Genomic DNA, 22262 nt, shown 5'->3' with positions numbered 1-22262 from the left:
TTATGCTGAGTCTGTTCCTCTTCCTTACACAGCTCTCATTTCCCCTTCATTTCCTCACTTTGCTTTCCCCTGTCAGCTCATGGAGAGCCCCAGGCTGTCCTGAAGGGGTACAAGAAGACAGGTATGTGTGGCTTTGTGAAAATAGCTGTTGTGTGCCAATGAAAGGGAGGCAGAAATAGCAGACATGAAGGGCACGGCTTTAAGTGCCTTTCGGCAGCCCCCACATGAAGTATCCCTGAGACAAACAGACGAAAATGTTACACACCCTGTAAACCTAATTGGGTCATACATAACGCGCACAGTGATTTCATATGAAACTTCAGTTATCCTGCTTTTCTAATTCAAGCCTGATAAGGTCAAATATTTGTGAACTGCCAGCCAGATGGAATCTGTGTTTCCCAGTAACCCGGATGTTGTGTAACCCCATCTGTGTGGTGACTGGTCTCGGCTGTTGTCTTCAAGGAAGTGAGAGAGAGTCGTGCCGACTCTGGGCATGACATTGAGGGGCAAGAAGTCATTAGGTGTTGTTCTCTTTGAGGTGGTCCAGCTGAGCTCTGGAGCGCCTGGCAGGAGTTGCTGGAGGACTGCTGGCCTCCTCCAGTGGCCAGGGCTGGGCGGTAGCTCCCTGCGTCTCACTTCACCCCTCATCCTTGCCAGGTCAGGTGTTGGCTTACATACTCGTAAGCATTAATTGGCATTAATAAATCCTGTTTTCTTTATATTATATTATATTATATTATATTATATTATATTATATTATATTATATTATACCCGTTTTACTGTTAAGCAAGCTGATGATCAAAGTTGTTAGCAAAGATCGCGCAGCTAAAAAGTGAGAAATGTGACTCGAAGATACATATGTCGAATCCCAAAACTCATCTTTTCTACTACAGCACTTTGTATCTCTTCCTCTCTTCCCTTCACTTAAAACTGTTGCCCTTGGGTGTGGTGTTGGGAGCCACAGCTGATGGGGTGGGAGGGAGTGTCAGTTACTGAACACGGATTGGCCCACTGGAGAGTGCGAAGGCTCAAAACACTTCGTCTGCCCTGGCCGGTTGGCTCAGCGGTAGAGCGTCGGCCTAGCGTGCGGAGGACCCGGGTTCGATTCCCGGCCAGGGCACACAGGAGAAGCGCCCATTTGCTTCTCCACCCCTCAACCGCGCCTTCCTCTCTGTCTCTCTCTTCCCCTCCCGCAGCCAAGGCTCCTTTGGAGCAAGGATGGCCCGGGCGCTGGGCATGGCTCTGTGGCCTCTGCCTCAGGCACTAGAGTGGCTCTGGTCGCAACATGGCGACGCCCAGGATGGGCAGAGCATCACCCCCTGGTGGGCAGAGCGTCGCCCCCTGGTGGGCGTGCCGGGTGGATCCCGGTCGGGTGCATGCGGGAGTCTGTCTGACTGTCTCTCCCTGTTTCCAGCTTCAGAAAAATGAAAAAACAAACAAACAAAAACCCCCACTTCGTCTGGCAGGGGCAGGACAAGTGGTTTAGGAAACCAGGCTGCCTGGGGCTGAGCTTTGGGCTTACTTCACACTGGCTGCTTTGGCTTCAGGTCCAAATTAAGTTATAGACTCTGAAAGAGCAAGGTCCCTGGCTGGGCACATGTTTCTGGAATGTGCATGTGCAGATTCGTGGGGGGGGGGGGACCTGCAGCTGTGTGGCCTTGCCTTCCCGCGGAAGCTGAAGGCCTGTTGAGGCAGGGAGAATGTCTCGCACATCTGTGTGTCCCAAAGCCCCTGTTCCAGTGGCCACAGCAGGTGCATACTGGGGGCTACAGCATGGACTGAGACAGGGGCTCTGCTCTAGGGTTATATCTGAGCAGGAGAATAGGCATGTGAGTACTTATGTAGATGGAGAGCATAGTGATAGAGGCTGTGAGCAGCATGGATGAAGGTGACTTTACTCTGTGCCTCCAAGTCACACTCTGGGGACACATGTATGTATACATGTGTGCATGTGTGAGTGAGTGCGTGTGATTGAGGGGGACTCTGTGGTTGTGTGAGGAATCTGCTGTCCCAGACCCTTTGCCCTCGGCAGGCAGCAGTCGTTCCCCCTGCCTTGGTCACTGACGCCTTTATATGATTATATTATCACCGGTGATTTGGGGTCAGTGTGTGGGGGCTTCATAGCTCCGTGACTCATCTGGGAAGTTGGATCAGGCTGAATGAGGGCCATGAACCCATAGTTTATTTAAACAACCAACCAAACAAACAACAAACAAAAAGACCTCTGCTTTTTCTGATGCTCAGCAAATAGGGTCTGGAATTGCAGGCTGCCATGGGGATCACCCGGTAACAAATCTCTTTAATTCAACTATGTTGTATACCGAAAGCATACTTTACTTCAGTGGAATACCAAGTGCGTACAGCGTACTAAAGCAGATGCCCCGTTAGCCCCGATAACCTTTCCATGTATGAAAACATTAGTTCACTCTCATCTTTAGAAAGAGGCTTCCTTGTTACCCCAAAGATTCCATATATGTGCTTTTACCTATTGTTAGCTACTTGTGATTAGCCTCATTTCACAGATTAGTAAAACCACCTATAGGAGGAAGGCTGCCACCTGAGTCAGATGTTCAAGGGGAGCTAAGAAGCAGGTAACTGTGACTCCAGTGGCATTCTGCTTCAGCTCTGGGTGCATCAGAGTGGGCCGGGAAGAGCAGCTCAGGAAGTCAGCAGGCATCGCAGGAGCTGGGCACTGGGGGGTGTAGACATTGTACGTCCCTGTCTCTTGGAGTCTTGGTGGTCCTTGTCCATTAGCCGTGTTTGTTGAGACTCAGAGTCACGGCCCTGTATCAGGGACTGCCTTAGTAGGTAGATGCTTTTCAAATTCAAGTTCTTTCTTAGCATTAAAGGAGGGAATTCAGGGATGGGTAGGGAGGTCTTAGGACCCATCTGGGACGCCCATTTCTTTTGCCATCTTTTGCCAGCATGTTCCAAGTGAAAGACTCTTCTGCCCCCCATGTGTGAATTCTATAATCAGTGAATTGCAAAAGTACACAGGACCTGAGAGATCATTTTGTGAACAGTCTCATTTTACAGATGAAGTGACTGAAGCACAGAGGGGGAGATGAACTTGTCCAGAGTCACACAGCTTTTTAGTGGGAGAGGGAGGAGCAGACTCATGTATGCAGCCCCACTGTACTTCATCCTTGCTCTTCTTGACTAAGGGGAGAGCGGACTGGGAAGTGGGAGTGGCAGGAGCCCTCGGTGCCTCAGTGGAAATCAGAAGGTTGTGAATTGCTAACACTCTGTAAAGGTCTCTGTTGGGCTGCCTGCAAAGGCCTTCCTGGTGCAGGGTCCGATGGCCCTCCTCAGGCCAGTGCTGTCCCCCCATGACTCTCCTTCATTGCTACAGTTCCCAGGGTCTCAGCTCAATAAAACATCAACAACAAAAGCAATTCTGACTAATGGCTACTGTTCACTGAAAACTTCGTATAAGGCTGTACCATGCTTAGTGCTTATAAATATTTTAAAATCCTGGAAATAGCTCATAGGTAGCCTAAGTCTCAGAGATGTTAAATAACTTGCGCAGGCCCATGGAGCTTGTAAATGGCCGTGCAGAATGTGAACATTGGTCTCACATGACTCCTTTCTGTGCTTTTAGCCTCAGACTCTCCTGTTCTCTCCTGGAGCCATTATTCACGCGGTTCTCGAGCAGTCTGTCAGGCTCTAAGGTTCAGTATGTCCATATCCCACATTTGCTGTCCCACTTTTCTCTTGCTGTCTTCATAGACCAGCACCAGACCCAATTTGTTTTCAAGGTCATAACCCTCCTAGTTACTATGGGGACATAGAGGGGAGTAACGTAAACAGAGTGCAGAGTTCGAGAGTGTAGAGTTTTACAACATTTTTACATCCTGGGTTTGTGCTCTGTGAGTCATAACTCCATTCTGAGATGAAAAATGGAAGTGCTTTTGACCTCTGTCTTCTACCCTTGGGCTCTTCAAGATGAACTTAGCCAACTTTCCCCTTCTACTCCTTTCTGGCTGAGGGTTTAGATAAAGTTGAGGCCTGGGGCGGAATCTGAGCAGCACCAGAGGTGCGCTGGGCTCAGGTAGGGAACTTGGATTTCCAAGGACCCCCATCCTAGGTGTCAGTCACTACCTTGAGTCTCTGCCCTGCATAAGGAGGATCCTCATCAGATGCTTCCTCAGTCCTCCAAGGAGAAAAAGTTGGAGTAGAGGAGCCGGGAGGGGTCAGATATTACTCATCTAGACAGTGTCAGAAAAACCCAAGGCGAAAGAATAGAAAAGGAAACATGGCTCAAGAATGATGGGAGAGTAAAGAGTAATGGGGGTCCAATAGAAGGTGATGGAAAAAGATTTGACTTTGGGTGGTGGACACACAATATGGATGATGTATCAATAGAACTGTACACTTGAAACATATATAACTCTATTAACCAATGTCACCCCAATAAGTTTAATAAAAATAAAAAAAAGAAGAATGGGAAAGAAGTGCACGTGGAGGGAGAGAGCTAAGGGGTTCCTGGCTGCAAGAGGCTGTGAGGATTTAAGATGCCTGAGTTACCGGAGGGTTCAGGGTGGATAAGTTTAGTCGTGGCCTAGGTTTCATTGGATGAATGCCATGGGCTCCTCTCTGCCTTGTTTCCATCATTAGCATTGGGAATCATGTCATTTGTCTCCTCATCTAAAATTATCAAGGTGCTGAGTAGAACTTGCATTTCTTCTGCAAACACTTCTTTTTATGCCCAGTGTGTGTTCTGCATGGGGCTGGGCACCGTTGTCACAGAGATGAACGAGTCATGGCCTGCTCTGGATATACTCCTGGTGCCCAGAGCGGAGCTTTTTTGGATGAGACTGAAACGATGGGAAGGCCAGGGATTGATCTAATGTTCTGCTCACCTATCTCTCCCAGCCAGAGATCTGACTCCTGATGGTATTCAATGGCACTGGAGAACACTGGAGATGTATTTGGACACGGGTCTGGTTTCGCTCCACTGTGACAGCATGTTTGTGTATTTGAATGTGTGATTTATTTGATATTTGAAAACAATTTATGACCCAGATTCTTTGCATCCTTCTCTGGGTCATGTGCTGAGGGCCCGTGCAGAGGTCTGTGCAGGGGAGCCCTGGGTGGGGGGAGAGACCTGTCCTGCCGCACATCCCCTTCTGCACTGGTCTGAATTCACTCCTGACAGCTTCCACACCTTCACCTCCGGGCTCGCTTTTCTCGAGAAGGCAGTGCTCCCTTTCCAGATCCCTTTCCTCTTGGAATGCACTTCCAAGCTCTGAGTTCAGCACTCATTCCTCTCTGGCTTTAAGAAATAATAAATTAAATGTTTAACATGTTTGTATTACATAACATCTACCATCTTAACCTTTTTTCAAGTATATAGTTAAAGAGCACCAAATAGATTCATATTGTTCTGCAACCATCATTACCACCCATCTCCAGAACTTTTTCATGTTCCCTGTGAAACTCTGTGCACATTGAAATACTAACTCCACATTCTCCTCTCCCCCCTAAGTCCTAGCAAACACCGTTCTCCTTTCCATATCTATGGCTGTGACCTGTCTCGGTACCTCATATAAGTAGACTCTTACAGTGTTTGTTTTATGACTTATTTCACTGAGCGTCATTTTCAAGGTTCATTCATGTTGTAGCGTGTATAAGAATTTCTTTCCTTTTTAAGACTCATTAATAGTCCATTGTATCTACAGACCTTATTTTGTTTATTCATTCATTTATCTGTCGATGGTCCACCTCTTGGCCATTGTGAATAGTATTGCTATGAACCACGGGTATAAGAATATCAGTTTGAGTCCTTGCTTCCAATCCTTTTGGGGCTTATACCCAGAAGTGGAATTGCTGGGTCATGTAATTCTGTATTTAATTTTTTGAGGAAAACTATGGTTTTCCTTAGCAGTTGAACTGTTTTTAATATTCCCAGCCAGCAATGCAAACACGTATTTTCTGATTTTTTGACAATACCATCCTAATGAGCGAAACAGTGCTGTCTGGCTTTGAGGACCTCCGTGTAAACCATGTTGAGCCCATAGGAGTCCTGGGAAGACCCTGTGCTAATAAACTAGAGAAGAAATGATGGCTGGAGGGCCTTAGTCTCTGGATGCCCCCCCCCCCAGCTCAGCAGCCCCTCAGGCTGGTAAGCACAGGCAGGTTGGGGGCAGCCACTTAGGTTTGTAGAGCACAGGGTCCCTCAGGCTACCTCTCTAGTGAGAGCCCAGTTAGCCAGGACAGAAGGGGGATGTCCAGCTGCACTTCATCAGCCCTGGTCTTTGAAGTCAGTGGGGAGGAGACTTGGGCACTGAGGACTCCCCTGGCCAGTTGGGGAGGGATGATGGGAGCAGCGGGGTGCCTGGACCAGAGTACCTAGGACCTGAGTGCTGAGCTCCAAGGACCTCTTAAGGTGCTTGGTTGAGCCTTTTCATTCTAAAGAAGAGGAAATTGAGCGCCAAAGGAGTGAGATTTGCCTGAGGGCACAGAACAAATGGGTAATGAGCTGGCACTAGGCATCGGGTCCCATGGACTCAGGTCTGGTTTCCCTCCCACCAAACCCAGGGGAGATTCCGAGTTCTCGGGGAGCAGCAGCCTCAGGGGACTTGCTTATTTTTCCTTGCCTTCCACCTTCTCATCTGCCTGCTGTCTGCCAGAGGTTTTGCAGGGATTAATGAGATAAATGGCTTTGACTTTTCCAAATGAAAGAAGCATTATACTTTATACAAAGCATCCTTATTAAATGGCCTCTGAGCATAAAGAAGTGAGCTAATGTGTTTCTTTTGTTCTGCCTTATGAGAACTGGAGATGGCCAAGAGCAGGACACCCAGTCCGTGCATGGGTGTGTTGGTGTAATATTTTTCGTGGGTAAACATGTGTGGTAACCCCCCTCCCCGTGTAGCGCAATCCCACTGAGAAGGGGAGAATTTCAGTCTTTTCACTGGTAGAGGATTTGTGGGAAATGAGCACTGTCGGAGTGCCTGAAGTTCTCTGTATTCTGAATTCTCTGGGTGGATTGGCTTTTCCACCAATTGACACTATTAATATTTGTATGCGAGAAGTAGGAACCTTTAGGACCGTGATGGTGAACCTATGACACACGTGTCAGCACTGACACGCGTAGCCATTTTCGATGACACGCGACCGCATACCAGAGAAGTATGGGGCCACATGCCGAGAAGGATGTTTCATCCTCGGCTCCTGCATGGCCAGGTGCAGTAACCGAGGATAAAACATGTGCCGTAGTGTAGACACTCTGTGCCGGAGGTCTGTAGGCCAAAACAACAGAACTCCGGCACAGAGCGTCTAGTTCTGAGACTTCTGGTTAGGCCATTTTTTCTTGAAGTGACACACCACCCGAGTTATGCTCGGTTTTTTGGCGAATTTTGATATACCAAGCTCAAAAGATTGCCCATCACTGCCTTAGGAGGTTAACATGGAAAGTGTGATTCTGGAAAAAGGGTAAAAAAACCCCACTTTCATGTGTTATCTCCCTTCACTGAAAATGAGGTGCTCTTCTTTGGTGCCCTGAGGCTTGTATGTAGGCATCTGTGGACGGATTCTTATTAAATAATACTTTATTGGGGAGCACTTTCACAGACATAATCTCATTTTGTCTTTATGATTGTCCTCTGAGAAATGTGTTATCATCTCTGTTTTACAGATGAGTAAATTGAGCCCCAGAGAAACATATGTGTTAGTAGTACTTGGTGGTGGGGCTGGTGGTGTGAGTGACAGTTGTGGAGAGGGGTCTGGGTTCTGACACTGGGAGGTTGCCGGGTTAGAGGAGAGCCACCGCCTCCCTCTGCTGCCCAGTTCTGCTGGGACTTCCTCGAAGGGTTGAGGTTACATAGGTGGCACGTCTCAGACCTGAGGTGGCAGCCCTGTGTCCTGACTTGCCGTCCTGACGTCTTTTGCTCCATGTACACATACCTGTTCTCCTCACAGAGCTGAGCTGATATTAAATAGAATATTTTAAAAAGTGAGATGACATGAAAAAGGAAACTCTTCCCCATGCGTCTTGTATACTCATTTATTTATTTAAGCCAGAAAAAGACAGAGAGAGGGACAGAGAGGGACAGACAGGAAGGAAGGGAAAGAGATGAGCAGCATCAATTCTTTGTTGCGGCTCCTTAGTTAGTTGTTCATTGATTGATTTCTCATATGTGCCTTGACTGGGGGGCTACAGTTGAGCCAGTGACCCCTTGCTCAAGCCAGCAACCTTGGACTTCAAGCCAGTGACCTTTGGGCTCAAGCCCGAGACCATAGAGTCATGTCTATGATCCCACGCTCAACTGGGGACCCCACGCTCAAGCCAGCGACCTTAGCGTTTTGAACCTGGGTCCTCTGCATCTCATGCCAATGCTCTATCCACTGTGCCACCACCTGGTCAGGCGTATAATTTTTTAATCAACCATTTTACTTTATCCTAAACCTAAATACTTTTGTTTACAGAAAATCAGAGCTGGAGATTACAGGAGTGAAAATTATCCTTTGTCCAGAGCTTGGGTTCTGGTCAACAGAGGGCCACACAGAGGTGCATGCCTAGTTTTCACAGACCTCTTGTTTCTCGGTGGCTGGGCAGGTGCCTGCATTTTCCTGTGGGGCTGGGCACTTAAGGCTGGTGAGGAAGGGGGCAGCCAGTTGCCAGGTGGGCTCTGCATATATCACCTCTCCCCAACCCTATGAGTGGTCAGCATCAGAGGCTAGTTTGGCCACAGTAAATTTTGCAAGTATACTTAAAAAAACAAAATCATAACTTAAATTTCTGATTCCCAAAGAATATATATAAGACAGAACGGGGTTAATATAATAAAAATAGCTAGTACTTATGAAGTTCTTTCTCTTAAGCGACGTTCTGAGGTTTAAATTTATTAACTCATTTGGTTGTCCTAACAGTACCGGGTGGTGGCCACTGCTATGATTCTGTTTTACAGACAGGCAGTCTCAGGAATAGGTAGGTCCTGTGGCCGCCCAGTCACCCAGCTGGTAGCCTGGCAGCCAGAGTGCTTCCTGTGTGCCTGGTTCCAAGTCTGCGGCCTGTGTGCCAGGTGGGCCCGCCTTCTTGGGAACAAGTCTAAATTGTCACCTAAGGATGACCACTAGCAATATTTCGATGTGCTTCCTTATTTAGTCTTTCTTCTAAAAAAAAAACAAAAAACCTCTTGCAAAATTGGGGGCCAACTTTGTATATTTTTTGGCCCCTGTTTCTGTTGCTTAAAATTCTGTTGTGGAATTTTTTTCTATATTATTTTGCAAGAACGTAATTTTTGTGGCTTCCTAAAATTCTACCATATGGTTGTGCATAGATATATTTAACCAGTTCTCCGGGGATGGGCTTTTAGGTAATTTCCAACTGGGTATTGCTATAATTCACATTGTAGTGAGTACGCGAGTAGGCACATTTGCTTGCTGGATTCTCCAATTAGTCCTTTAGGATAGCTTCGGAGAAGGGAAGTCAAGTGTTAGAATTTCTTAAGAACTCTGGTTAGGAGTGCTAAACTGTCCTTCTGACAGTTCATCAGCCCTCGCTTCCCTCTGGTACAGTGGAAGCAGCCTGGCAGGGCCCGGGTAGAGCCGAGAGTTCTGGCACAGTTGGATTTTCTTTCCCAAAGAACAGAAAGGCTCATGGCCCTGAGGGCCTGAGTCTGTCCAGGCCTCAGCTGGGTTGTACTTCTCTGCTGCAGGACCCTCTGCCATTCCCCTGAGTCAGACCGCTGGCCATGGTGGAGCATTCACAGGCGTGAAATGAACTTAGAAGAGTTACTGCTGCTTCCCAAAGGTGCCCTGCCCACAGTGGTGGGATTCAGCTGGTTTGCACCTGTTCGGCAGGATACCTAATTTTTTGGTTGAGTTCGATGAACGATTGTTAAAATGGCACTTGTAATCAGGGTTCTCTCTAAGGTGGGCACCTGGGCAGCTGCCCAAAGTGGAAATCACAAATTTATATTCCTTACTCTCTTTTAATGTTCATCTGTGTAACAGCGTATTCTAAGTGCCCGTTAGTAATGTTCATTCCGTCCATAGTGAAAAAAATTGCAAGCGAGGACGCCAATCAAGAAGCAATATGGAAATATCTTAAATAACAGTTTTATTGTTTTTTTGTCAGCTAGTATTTAATATTTTTTAATTAATATTTTAAAACTCTTATAATCTAGTTTTGTGTACCTCTTTTATTGTTCTTATTTAAGTATTAAATGCATAAAATAATAAACTATCATTTGATATATCTTTTTTTATACTTAAAATGGTCAGTAGGGCAGAGGGCTGGTTTTTAAATTACTTGAATCCCACCACTGCCTGCCCACTTCAGTGGGTAACAGTAAGTGGGCAGGGCAAGTATTGGCCAAGGCTTTCTGTCACCCCATCATCCCGAATGGTGAGAAGGAAGGACATTGATGTCACTGAGGGTAGGAACTGTCCTCCCAAGGTAGCACTGGTTCATGTGTTCTAGTTCCGGTGACCGGGAAAGGTGCAGTCACTCTGTGCCTTTGCTTTCCTACCAATAAAATTCTGGCTCAATATCATGGGGCCAGAAGTCCAAGTAATTAACATGCTGGGACAGATATATTTTGCAATACTCATTCATTCAACATATTTCTTTTGAGCATGTGCCATACTCCAGGCTGTCAGGGCTCTGGGGATACAGCTTCTTGGGGCTTCCCTCCTGAGGAGGGAAAGAAGCAAATATTCAGTTAACATGTGATAACAAACACCTTTAATATATGACAGACTATGCATCTGAAAGTCAAATAATGTCATCTCTGTAAACTTGCATGTAGAAATTCGTGAAGGCTAGGTAAAATTCTGCACAAGAACTTGCATGAGGCAAATATGTCTTGAGTACCTGTTGGCAACCACACTGGTAGGACTTCTGAGGCTGCGAGGCTGGTTCCTGCCATCAAGGAGCATATGAACCTCTGGGAGAAAAGGAAAGGGTGCAGATAGTGGAGTGTAGCTGCTTCCAGGCACCCACCAGCTGAAGCAGAGGCCCGGAGGGATGGCGTGCAGGTCCCATCGTGCTGTGCCAGGCACTTTGGCACTCTTCCGTGATCCCATGCCCCATGCCCATCCCCAGACCTCAGCATCCCGAAGGACTGCCCATTTTTCTAGATACGCATCTGAACTTAGTTGAGGCTGCATCTCTTTTTACACTACAGACACTGCTCTCTACTTAAACAGCTGGAATGCTCACTTCTGATAAACTTGAAATGATTGATCTTCCCCTAGGTCCTGTGATTTAGGTTTGCTGACCCAGGTGGTGGGTGATATGTAGGGGCCTTAGTTCAAAGAGCAAGAGCTTTCCCTTCTCTCCCTGCTTGGAAAGAAATGAAAGAAGTGTTTTTATTATTATTGCAATTTATGACCTTTGGTTGGAAAGTATGGTTTAGCTGTTTGTATGCAGTCATTTGTTTTTCTGCCTGCTTTTCTTCCTTCTGCTCTCTGATGTCAGTATGACCTGACTACTGTGGGGAAATGGCTTTATGATTAGGGTCTTCTAGCCAGAGGGGTATTGGCCTCTGGTCCTCTGCATGGGAATCTGGTTTCCTTCTAGTGGGAGTCTGTCCTAAGATGCCCTTTTCTCTCCTTCCCTCCTTTTGACTAGCTGCCCTGTGAAAAACAGAAAAAGACTTCATTTTCTGGACCACTGGAAAAGGTGAGCACCAGCAGCTTCACCACTCTTGCAGTTGGTTCAGGCTTCTGAAATACTCTAGGTTTTCTGCCTTGGCCCAGCCCCCAGCAGGAGGTGGGATGTAGAACAGACAAGAGACAGTTCTATTTAAGGCAACACCAATTGATTGAGTCGAGGAGATGGCTCAGATGCCCTTGATCCTTCACCGTCTTCTTGTTTTGGTGCAGCTTTGACCACTGCAGGTCATGGGCCTGTTCTGAGCATCCCCAGCTCTCATGAATGGTGTTTGGAGCAGGGCGAGGGTTGAGGAAAGCAAAGAGAATGCTGTTGAAGAGAGCATGAAGGTAGCTCAGGTAAGAGACAGGAGGCAGGTGCACAACACCATGATTGAAGCACTGAGCAGCCCCTTCGGGGGCCTGCTGAGGGGAGAGGGCTTTTACTCCCCAGCTGAGATATTCTGGGGCTTTCTTAGGCTTCATCTTTCTATTGGGAAAATTAGTCTCTTTTTCACTGGTTAAGAGTACTATCTATTGAAAATGACTTTTAGTTTCTATGTTGTTTGTTGGGTCTTAGAATCTCTTAGACTTTGAAAACATGTCTTTGTATAGCTGATTATTTTCTGATCAGAGGATCCACCCACCTGTCAGAACTGAGTCAATTCTTGATTGCTTTTTTTTTTTTTTTAAGTTTCTTTACCAAATTAGGATTAAGTGCTCTGTTAGTGCTGTTTTTCATTTCTCACACCTGGTTCCTCATCATGTTCTTTCCATTATGACTTCCTCTTAATATAGACCTGTGCGATCCAATGTGGTAGCCATTAGCCAAATGTAAATTAAGTAAATTAAATAAAAATTAAACTGTAGTTCCCTGGTTACACTAGCTACATTTCAAGTTCTTAATCGCCACAATGATGGGTGGCTACCATATTGGACATTCTGGCATTACAGAACATTTCATCATTGTAGATGTTCTGTTTGCGCAGTGCGACTGTGGATTGTAGGACTCAGAACCATAACGGACACCACTGTAGCCATTTTAAGAGGAAAGATACTTAATAAAGGTATTTAAGAGCTTAGAAGATAATTGGAAGGGTTGGGAGGACAGGCTCCAGGCTGGGCCTCCAGGAAAGACTCCCAGAACAATGCTGCAGAACTGGCCTGCTGAGAGGACCTGGGCTCTGGGACAGTTAGGAGGCTTGGGGACCGGAAAGCCGCTGTGCCAAGGGCTGGCTCTGGGATAGCACCATCTCATCCAGGCTCCAGGGGTCGGGAAGCTGTCGCCATAACCTCAGTGGTAGTATACAGTGAAACAGATACCCTCCCCACCTGACTTTAATTGCAAAGAAGTTCTTGAGTTGGCCAACCCAAGTCACGTCAGGAAGTCCAGCTTTAGGGGAGATTGGACATTGTATTTTTTGGCTCTCTAGCCTCTGCAGGACAGGAAGGCACAGCAGAAGGAGGTGGGAGGAGCTGTTGAGTTAGTCCACCACCAGTCCAACACACCTGCCACATGGTGCTGAGCCAGACCAGACTCCGTTTTGGATGAGTACCCCGGGCTTGAGGTAGATAGGGCTTTGGGTGATCTTCTAAGAGACAGCATCTTCCCTGTCTGAGTTTCCTGGTTCTCTTTGTAATGCACTAGATAGAGAAGATTAATGGCCTCCTATTTTCCAGTTATTTGGCCTTTCATGGGCAGAGAAAGCATAGTTTCTGTTTCAGGTTGGCTGCTACACTCTTAAAGGGAATGTAGGCCCCTTGTCACCACAATAAAATGACAGACAGCAAGAGCCAAATGGGCTTCTGCCAAGATCTTTTGTGACACCTGGCTTGTGTGCAAGCATTTTCTCTGTGCTGGAGGGCTTGCTAAGTGAGGGGATGGTCAGGACTTCAGGGGTAATGCAGGTGCCGTTCTCTCCTTTCTGGGGATGAACTGCTGTTTCTTGCTCTTCATAAACCGGTCTTGGTTGAAGTCATGTATACAAATACTGGTCATCAGTAGTGAGCTCTTTGTACCTGGCTGACGGCCCTCAGGCTGGGCAGGCAGGCTGTGCTGCTGAGGCTGGCCTGAAGCCCTGTGCCTTTCTCCACACTCGTGCCTCACTGGGTCGCCCCTTATGGTGGCGGGGTGTGGGGTCTCTCCTGAAGGGGAGCACAGAGGCAGGGAGATGCGAAGCTGACTGGCAGCTGGCGTTTGAGCTCTGCTTATTGAGGTTGGGGAACCGGGGTTGGGGGTTTAAGAAGCAATCACGTAAGCCCCAAACTAAAGTGTGAGAAGGAACTACCCAGCCAGGAGCGGAGGAAACAGCATGTTGAGTGTGCGCAGAGGTGGTGTGTTCGACCAGAACTGAGCATGTCTGAGGGGTGAAGTGAGGCCAATGTGTCAAGAGTGCATGGGACTAGGCCAACAGACAGATGAGCTGAGCTCAGAGAAGTGGGCCCGGGCCAGCCCACGCAGGCCTCATGAATCATGTACCGTCTGTGTTTCGAAGAGATTTAACTAGGAGAGACAGGGCCTGATTTATGATTTTTAATTTTATTTTATTTCGAAAAGGTCGCTGTGGCTGCCACGTGGAGATCAGATTGGAGATAGGCTAGAGAAATGAGAGGAATGTCAGGGGGCTACGGCAACACTCTGGGCAAGAGATGGATGGTGGCCTGCACGAGGGAGGTGGCCTGGGAGTGGAAGTCACTGCTATAAGAAAAGGTTTATTTTGGCTTTTCTCTTCCTGCACCTGGCTAGCCATTCACCCCTTTCCCCACAGGTGTGGTGGAATGTCTGGGAATCCATGTTTTCCTCCCCTTTGCATTTACAGTACAATGCCAAGGGCCATCCTGGTTATGCCAATCACACAGCACAGAGACTATTTCTCACAATTTCTCTGCACACCTTAACCCGAATTAATAAAATGTTCTCCAAGCCTCCTAAAATATTAATATTAATTCTGTAGCCTTTGGTACTTTACAACACCTGCGGGTGAAATGGTTCAGTGGCTCCTCAGTGAGCATCTTCTGGGATGTGGCCCTGGATCAGGTGTATGGATAGAGGTGGATTGAAGGGGGGAAAAATTAACCTTTGCATCATTGAATACCTTCTAGGTCCTCGACACTCCGCCTTACTCCTGGGGCAGGGTGGAGAGGGAGGAAGGGGTGGTTACCAAGGAAGCATAAGCTACCTAACTTCCTGGCTTGTACTTTTCCGTGGACCTTGCAGAGCAGAATGACCTGCAGCTGACCAGTTCGTGCTGGGGATCTTACCCTTGTCCTGTTGCCTTGAAGAAGCAGCAGCTACTGTGTGCAGGAGGAGGGAGCTGCTGCTGTCTTCAGGGAAGCTCAGCAATTTGACCAATGGGAGTCATTTTCTTATGTACGAAGAAGAGCTTGTTGCCGGGGGCACGCACCTGTCTGTGTGTGGCCCGGTTTGCTGAGCTGCTGCGCTGGGGCCTGTGCACAGATGAGAGCTGTAGTGGAAACAGTCTAGTAAGGCAGGAGCCAGAGCAGACCTACATGGTGGCATCTTTTCAGCTGGCCACCAGGAGTCAGAACTTTGAATCAGCTTGATAATTTGAAAATTGGTCTCTTTGCATTGAGTGGCTTATTCTGTGCTAACAGAAGCCATTCGGGAACACAAAACTGCTTGCCTTCCCTCCATGGCGCTGCCTTGGGTTAAAAAATGTTGAGCTGGAGATGGAGATTTGCCATTCCTGGAATTCTTTGAGAATTGTGCCCCCTTGTCCCAGGGGACCTGGTGGTACTCATAGAGCCTCCAGTCTGGGAGAGGGGAAACTGCTTGGAGAGGGGCGGCCACGCCGAGCCCTGGAGTACAGACCTAGTGGAGGAGACTCGCGGGGCCACACTGTGTGTGGCTCTGTGTTGTAGTGCCCGTAGTCAGGTCACAGGACCAGAGCAATGCTCAGAGTTACCAGGACGAATATGCAGAAGTCTGTTTTCTTGTCCTCCAGCTAGGGAGAGGTTGACATTCCACTTTTCCCCACAGGCTTACTCGGATGTGTTTTCTCCAGATGGTGTACTCCAGAGAGGTCCTTGTGCTCTGGGAACAGTTCACTATGTGCATGAGGTCACCCAGAGTGCTTGGTGGCTCAAAAGGCAGCCTACCAAGGTGTGGCTTTCAGGACTCCACTTGGCTCTGTGGGGCCATGGCCGTTGAGCTTTCAGAAGTCATGGTCTCCACATCCCACACACAGCCCTTTCAAGGAGATGTTTCTTCCTCAGGCTGGTGCTTCCTGTCTCTTCCCTAAGCATTGTGTAAACAATCCTTGGTTTGGGGAACTGGCAGGTGGTGTGAAAGAGGCTGATGAACAATGCATGGGTCTAAGCACGGAGATTAGGATGTGAAGACAGTAGGGATGTGCAGAGTGTTGAGGGCTTGTGTGAGGAGAGCACTGGGGTCTGGAAAGGCTGGCGGTAGAGACGTGTCTTTCATGTTGGTGAGGGAAGAGGAGAAGTCAGTCCGGGAATAAAACAGTCTATTAAGCACTGTCAGTGCCAGATGGAGCCTAGGAAGGAAAGATGATGTACCACACAGGTTGAACAGACACAGAGTTGCAGCCCAGTTTGGTGAACCCAATGAGACAAGAGATGAGGTTGGGCTCAGTCACTCCAATGCAGCAAATAGGAACAGGAACACCTTCCATTCATCCCAAAGGTGCCCAGGGTTACTAATGGGGCTGTTTGTGTACTGGTCTGTCTCGTGAAGATCATGTAAACATAAAGGATGTTCTCTGGGTCAGAAATGTAGCCTCTTCAACCTCAAGGCCCATCACATAAACCAGTGGGAGGTATTCTTTGCTTGTGGCCACATGTGTAAGCACATGTGTGTGTACATGTGGAATGTGTGTTTGAGATCCGAGGAGACAGAGTGTAGTCTAGCATTTAACTGTGAGTCCTGTGTGTGCTGCATAAATCTTCCATTGTCTCACTTTGTGACTTTTAATGAGTCATAAGCTCCTTTGTTTTCTTATGTGTTAAATGGAGACACTCATGCTTGCTTGTTATTAAAGCCATTCTGGTGTTTCCGGTGCCTTTATTAATTTAAGTCCTCTCTTCTAAGTGTTTCCTTCTGGGTTTTTATAAGAAAGGTGAAGGCCTAACCTTAATGCGGTCTTCCTTGCGTCCATGCTTAGGCTGCACACGGTGAGTGCTGGGAAGGTTTGTGAGAGACAAGACTCTCCTGGAAGTGTTGGGTTCTCCATGGCGCTGACATTCTGCTTAATATGCTTTGCTCCTGGGGGCGCTGCAGCTGCCTGGAGCAGCTGGAGCAGAGGAAAGGTGGAGGGTGAAGGGAATAATGGTGAGAAGGGGAGTCAGCGTCATGTTGAGAATAAAGCTGTGGACTGAGTATAGCAAAGAGGCAATTTTCTAGGCCTTAAGAGGTGGGGGGTTGGGCTCTAATGCCACAGGGACCAGATGGCAATAGTGCAGGAGGCAACTGTCAGCGGACAAGAAGTCAGTAGACCAGCTGGTACTAAAGAAGACCTGATGTGCTCATCGTGGTACCAAACAGGGTGGTGAATATGTGCATCTGCGACACCATTCCCTGCCCCACATGCCCACGCAGACATCACTGATCTATCATGATATGCTTTCCTGTTGGACTCCAGGAAGTCTGAGTCCCTTAGGTACAGCATTTTGAACAGTGATGCCAGTCAGTTGGCATTAAGAGTGGGAAGTTAATGTCTGTCACTGATGTGATGATGGAAAAGAATATAGACTTTGGAATCTGGCAAAAATGACACCCCATCCAGGTTCAAGCTTTGTGGCGCTGAGCAAGTATATCAGTCAGGTGTTGTTTTTGTTTGTTTGTTTGTTTTTTGGTAGCGAGGGTCAGAAACCCAGTTCAAATGAGCTTAAGCTAAGTTAGTACTTAGTTTAGTACTTAAGTACTAAAACCAAAACGCTCAGGATAAGGCTAATGTCAGGCATGGCTGGATACAGGAGCCCAGTGAGGTGGTTAAAGTCTGTCTCTAAGACAGATGTTCTGTGGGTGAAAATGTTCTCACTGGCCGAGCTGGGTCATGTGCTCCTCTCTGAACTCGTCCCTCTGGAGGACAGGGCTGATGCTAGGGATGCTAGGGTCCAGACAGCAGGTCATACTGAGAGCAAAGTTTATCTTAAAATCAAATGTAGAAGAATCAGCCCAAGAGCTGAGGAGAAGTGGCTGGCAATGTGCCAAGTGTTCATCTGCACCCTGGGAGTTGCAGGGAGGAGAGGTAAGGGCGCCACTGGGCAGCTCTTTCCAGGCTCAGCAGCTTCTCTGGAAGGACTTTGTGTGCACTGAGCAGAGGGGAGGGTCCTGGTGGGGAGACCTGGAAGTGACGTATGTGCACCTGGTCTGCCTGCTGCAGCCACAGTAACTGATGGTGCCTCCAGGTGCCATGCTCTCTGCTCACAATAGCACCCGATTCCTTGTAGCCTCTCTTGCTCCTGATGTACCCGGGCCAGTTGGCAGATCTCAAGGTCACACTTCTGTTCTGGGGCATTCATGTTTGGGCCCAGGCTGAGCTGATTACCTGCAAACGTTGTAGGATTCTGGGAGAGGCTTCAGATCAACCAGACTGAATATGTGTAGAATTTAAGGGACAGTCTTGAAGGCTCCAGTTGCTTCTAAACCAGTGCACTGCAGATATCCCTACTCTGGAGGTCACTGGTTCCTACTCAGGTTTTCTTCCTGTGATATCCCTCTACCCCACCTGTCAACCCTTCCATGAGAAGGGCTTGGCTTGGTGGTTCTGACTTGGGGCCTCTCATGTGGCTGCAACAGATGGTGACCAGAGCAGTTGGGGGCTGGCTGGGAGTCTGTCCCTCTGCCTGTGGGCTCTCTATGTAGGACTGGTGAGCTCCTCATAGCAGCCTTAGGGCAAGCAGGCTGCCTCATGGGGTGTTTGGTTTCTACCAGGGCCAGCATCCAGAGAGAGTCAGGTAGATGCAACATTACTGTCATTTCTACTATACTTTATTGGGTCAAAATAGTCACCAAAGGCCAATCCTGTTTCAAGAGGAGGGGGTATTGATCCCTTTTCTCAATGGAAAATGGATGCCAAAGGGTGGGCTGGCATGATTGAAAACCATCACAGCTCCCTACCCTTCTTATTAAATTAATACCCAGTGCCCTGATGGTTTGAAGTACTTGGCTGTAACCTTACTTTGGTCTAGCTCCCACATTTTATTATATTTATTTGTATTTTTTGGAACTCAAGTGCTGAGATTTGAGTAAATCATACTCTTTTAATTCATTGTGCATTTGTCATTATTGTCATCCAATGGCTCTCTTATTTACTTAATTCATTCATTATTTATTAATTCATTCATTATTCCTTTTTATCTCCGTATCTTACTCCCGTTTTCCTCCCCACCTTTCTTAAACAGTCATTCCTTCTCTTTAACGAGTATTTTATTTCTGTGTTCTTACATAAATGTGTTTTCGTTTACATATACGTATTGCATTGTGTATTTATCCTTCTCTGTATTCTTCCTTTCTCTAGTACAGTTTCTGAGGTCCATACGTGTTATAATACACACACGTCATGTCCTTTCTCTTTACAATGAGGCAGTGAGACTGGAGGGGGGCGTGCCATGTGCAAGGTCACACACCTGAACCTGGACCAGAACAGATGCCCTGACTCCTTTCTCAGCATCCACAGACTAATGTGTCCACATGCCACATCCAAATCGCAATAGTTTGAAATAGGGTTATTAAGCAATTGTGAGTCTGGGATCCAGAGTGTGTCACAGGCTCTCCTGTTCTCTCCCTGGTGACTGTTGTCTTCTGTCCTCTTCTCCTGCAGGTTCCAACTATGGGAGCCCACGCCCAGCTCATGCCAACATGAATGCCAACGCAGCAGCAGGGCTTGCCCCTGAGCACATCCCCACCCCGGGGGCGGCCCTGTCCTGGCAGGCGGCCATCGATGCGGCCCGGCAGGCCAAGCTGATGGGAAGCGCCGGCAACACAACCATCTCCACGGTCAGCTCCACACAGCGGAAGCGGCAGCAGTACGGGAAACCCAAGAAGCAGGGCAGTACCACTGCCACACGCCCGCCGCGAGCCCTGCTCTGCCTGACGCTGAAGAACCCCATCCGGAGGGCCTGCATCAGCATTGTCGAATGGAAATATCCTTTGTGCCCTGGCCCGGGCGGGGTGTGTGTGTGTGTGTGTGTGTGTGTGTGTGTCCCTGGAAGCCCCAAGGGAGCCACCCCCACGGCTTACCAGCCAGTGAGCTGTGTTGTTGCTGCTAAGCCTATAAAGCGGTTATCAGACCTATGAATCTTCTGGGGCACTTTTAAAATGCAGAGTTCTAGATGCTGCTCTAGACGTGATGACCCAGATTCTGTGGGGACAGGGCCTATGCACCTGCATGGACAACAGGGTCCCCATGTTTGTTTCTCTCTCTCTCTCTCTCTCTCTCTCTCTCTCTCTTTCACATAATAAGCAACAATTGAGAAAATGAGCCTAGCGGTTATGACATGTGGTCTTACCTGGCTGGCTCGCCCAGGGACCTGCTGGTGTGCTGGGTTAGGAGTAGTGTCATGCTGCTGCTCCAGGGCCTCTTCTCCTCCCCTGTCATGGCTCTGACACAGGTTCATGGCCTCCCTCCTCTCGGGTGAAGGAGCCCAGGAGACGCAAGATGTTGGTGAGCAGTGACTCCAACTCTTGGTTCAAGGCCTTGGGGCAGTGGTTCTCAACCTTGGCTGCACCTTGGCATCACCTCGAAGGCTGCGACAAAATACAGGTGCCTGACCTCTATCCGCGCGTATCTTCAGAGTCTCCAGGTGATTCTCGTGTGCAGCCAAAGAGGAGAACATTGGCCTGCACTATTAAACACAAACCCACTGTGCTTAAAGCAAACTGGTGACTGGGTTCTGGCAAGCAAATGGCTTGGAAAGGTCAGGCTCTCACTGGAATTACAGGCCCCTCAGCCCATAGGAATTGTGGGTGGAGATGGAAAGGACCTTAAAGATCAGCAGGTCCACGCCTGACTTTCCCTAGTGATGACACTGAGCCCCACGGGAGTGACTCCTAGGGTCATATGGTCAGTGAACCATATGTAAAACCTTGGCATTTAATGTGGGCATTTTTATACTAAGAATCCGTTCAGGCAGAGCTGCAGTGGCTCCAGAAGCTCAGGATGGGAGTGCTAGGTCTCATTCATGAGTTTCTATGGAAAGATTTAAATGTCTCCAGTAGTGGATGAAAGGCCAAAGAAGATTGCTCAGGGAGAGAAGAACGTTTCTGTTCAGCCAGAAATGTTAACTTCTGTAAATGTTTGAATCCCCCCAACTCAAAAGTAACTTTAAGAAAATACAGTTCAAGCCAACTGGCCCCTCCAGAGCTGGCCAGTCTGTGCCGAGTGGCCAAGCACAAACCTGGTTTCCACATGACTGGGTGAGAGGCTCAGCTGTGGGTGGCCCCATCAGGCCACTGTCATAGCTGCTCACTTAGAATTGTGGAGTGGGAGGGGTAGGGGCCTACGTGTCAGGCTTCCCCTGAGCGGGGGGCATGGAAGCCTGGAGAAGCTGCAGAACTTAACCCAGGTCACACAACTGGCAACTGGCAGTGGGGTTTCCAATCCAGGTTACCCAACTCTGTGGTCCATGCACTTCCCTCAATTCATGTGCCCACAGAAGAGAGGGACTAGGGCGGATGCTCAGGGGACACCCTCCAACCCCACTGGGACAGTGGGGCCTGGATCTGGGGCCTGAACAGCCATTCCCTAGGGGAGTGGCTACAGAACCGTCATGGCCCTGCCCCCTGAATCCCCTGAATTTCCATGTCCTCATCTTAACAGGGACTAACCACAGTTGCCCCCCAAAGTGTTAGCAAGGGCTGCAGATTCTGCACATGTGAAAGTGTGCTCAGAAAAGCCACCTTAGGAGATGTGTTCAGGGAGTACTAGTTCACCTCTTGGGATGAGTGGGTCCCAGATGGAGGTGGTATACAGAGCCTGGGAAGAAGGGAAGAGAGGGGAGGTGACAGTAATACCCAGGGGAGATGGGAAGAGAGGAAGAGCTGGGGCTTCCTAACAGAAGTGTCCGAGGCACTGTCCATGGAAATGGGCCTGGTCCCACAAAGCTGGAGTCAGCTACCAGGCTAGCAAGGCGGTCACCCAGGGTGCCAGCCGTGGGCTCAGCCACCTCACTGGCCACCCCCCACACTTGGGCAGAGGGGAGCTGCAGCCACGCTCTAGGGAACGTGTCCTCCACGCACAGGAGAGGAAGTAGACACAGCCTTGGCAGCACTGGTTGGGTAGTGTTCCCTGATTGCCTTTGAAGGGGAGGGACAGATCAGGAGATGGTCTGGTGTGCTAGCCAGTCAGTATTCATGAAAGAGTGGAATCTGACACTGTCATTAAGAACAAAAGGCTGTTTAAAAATGATCTAGTTGTCCCGGGTGACACGGAACATTTCCAGAGCTTACCTGGTCCTCTGCAGCTGATGGCGTTTCTTATCTGCCCGACTGGTTTCTTCACGCACCATCTCTCCCAGCTTTAGCCAGTACTTTTAGCATAAGATGATGGATGGTAGCTTGAATAGGAGGAGATGGAACTCACAATGCAAGAAAGACCCCAAGTGTCGCCCTCACCCACTTTAGCGGAGGGACCAAGCTGACATTTTGAGGACTAGAGGTGTGAGGTTTGGCTTA

General features: G+C 48.4%; 1 protein-coding gene across 3 annotated transcripts in view; it reads left to right on the top strand.

Annotated features, from left to right (window-relative positions):
- The window catches only part of CACNA1C (calcium voltage-gated channel subunit alpha1 C), a 786403-nt gene that overhangs the window by 160854 nt on the left and 603287 nt on the right, over positions 1 to 22262 (top strand). For all 3 annotated transcript variants that reach the window (XM_066258229.1, XM_066258231.1, XM_066258230.1), the window contains exon 2: positions 19411 to 19741. In XM_066258229.1, coding sequence (XP_066114326.1) covers positions 19411 to 19741 — 331 coding nt within the window. The remainder of the gene's footprint in view (positions 1 to 19410; positions 19742 to 22262) is intronic.

This window comes from Saccopteryx bilineata, chromosome 2 (genome assembly GCF_036850765.1).
Source record: "Saccopteryx bilineata isolate mSacBil1 chromosome 2, mSacBil1_pri_phased_curated, whole genome shotgun sequence".
NCBI classification, from domain to species: domain Eukaryota; kingdom Metazoa; phylum Chordata; class Mammalia; order Chiroptera; family Emballonuridae; genus Saccopteryx; species Saccopteryx bilineata.
This window is presented reverse-complemented; position numbering and strand designations above follow the sequence as displayed.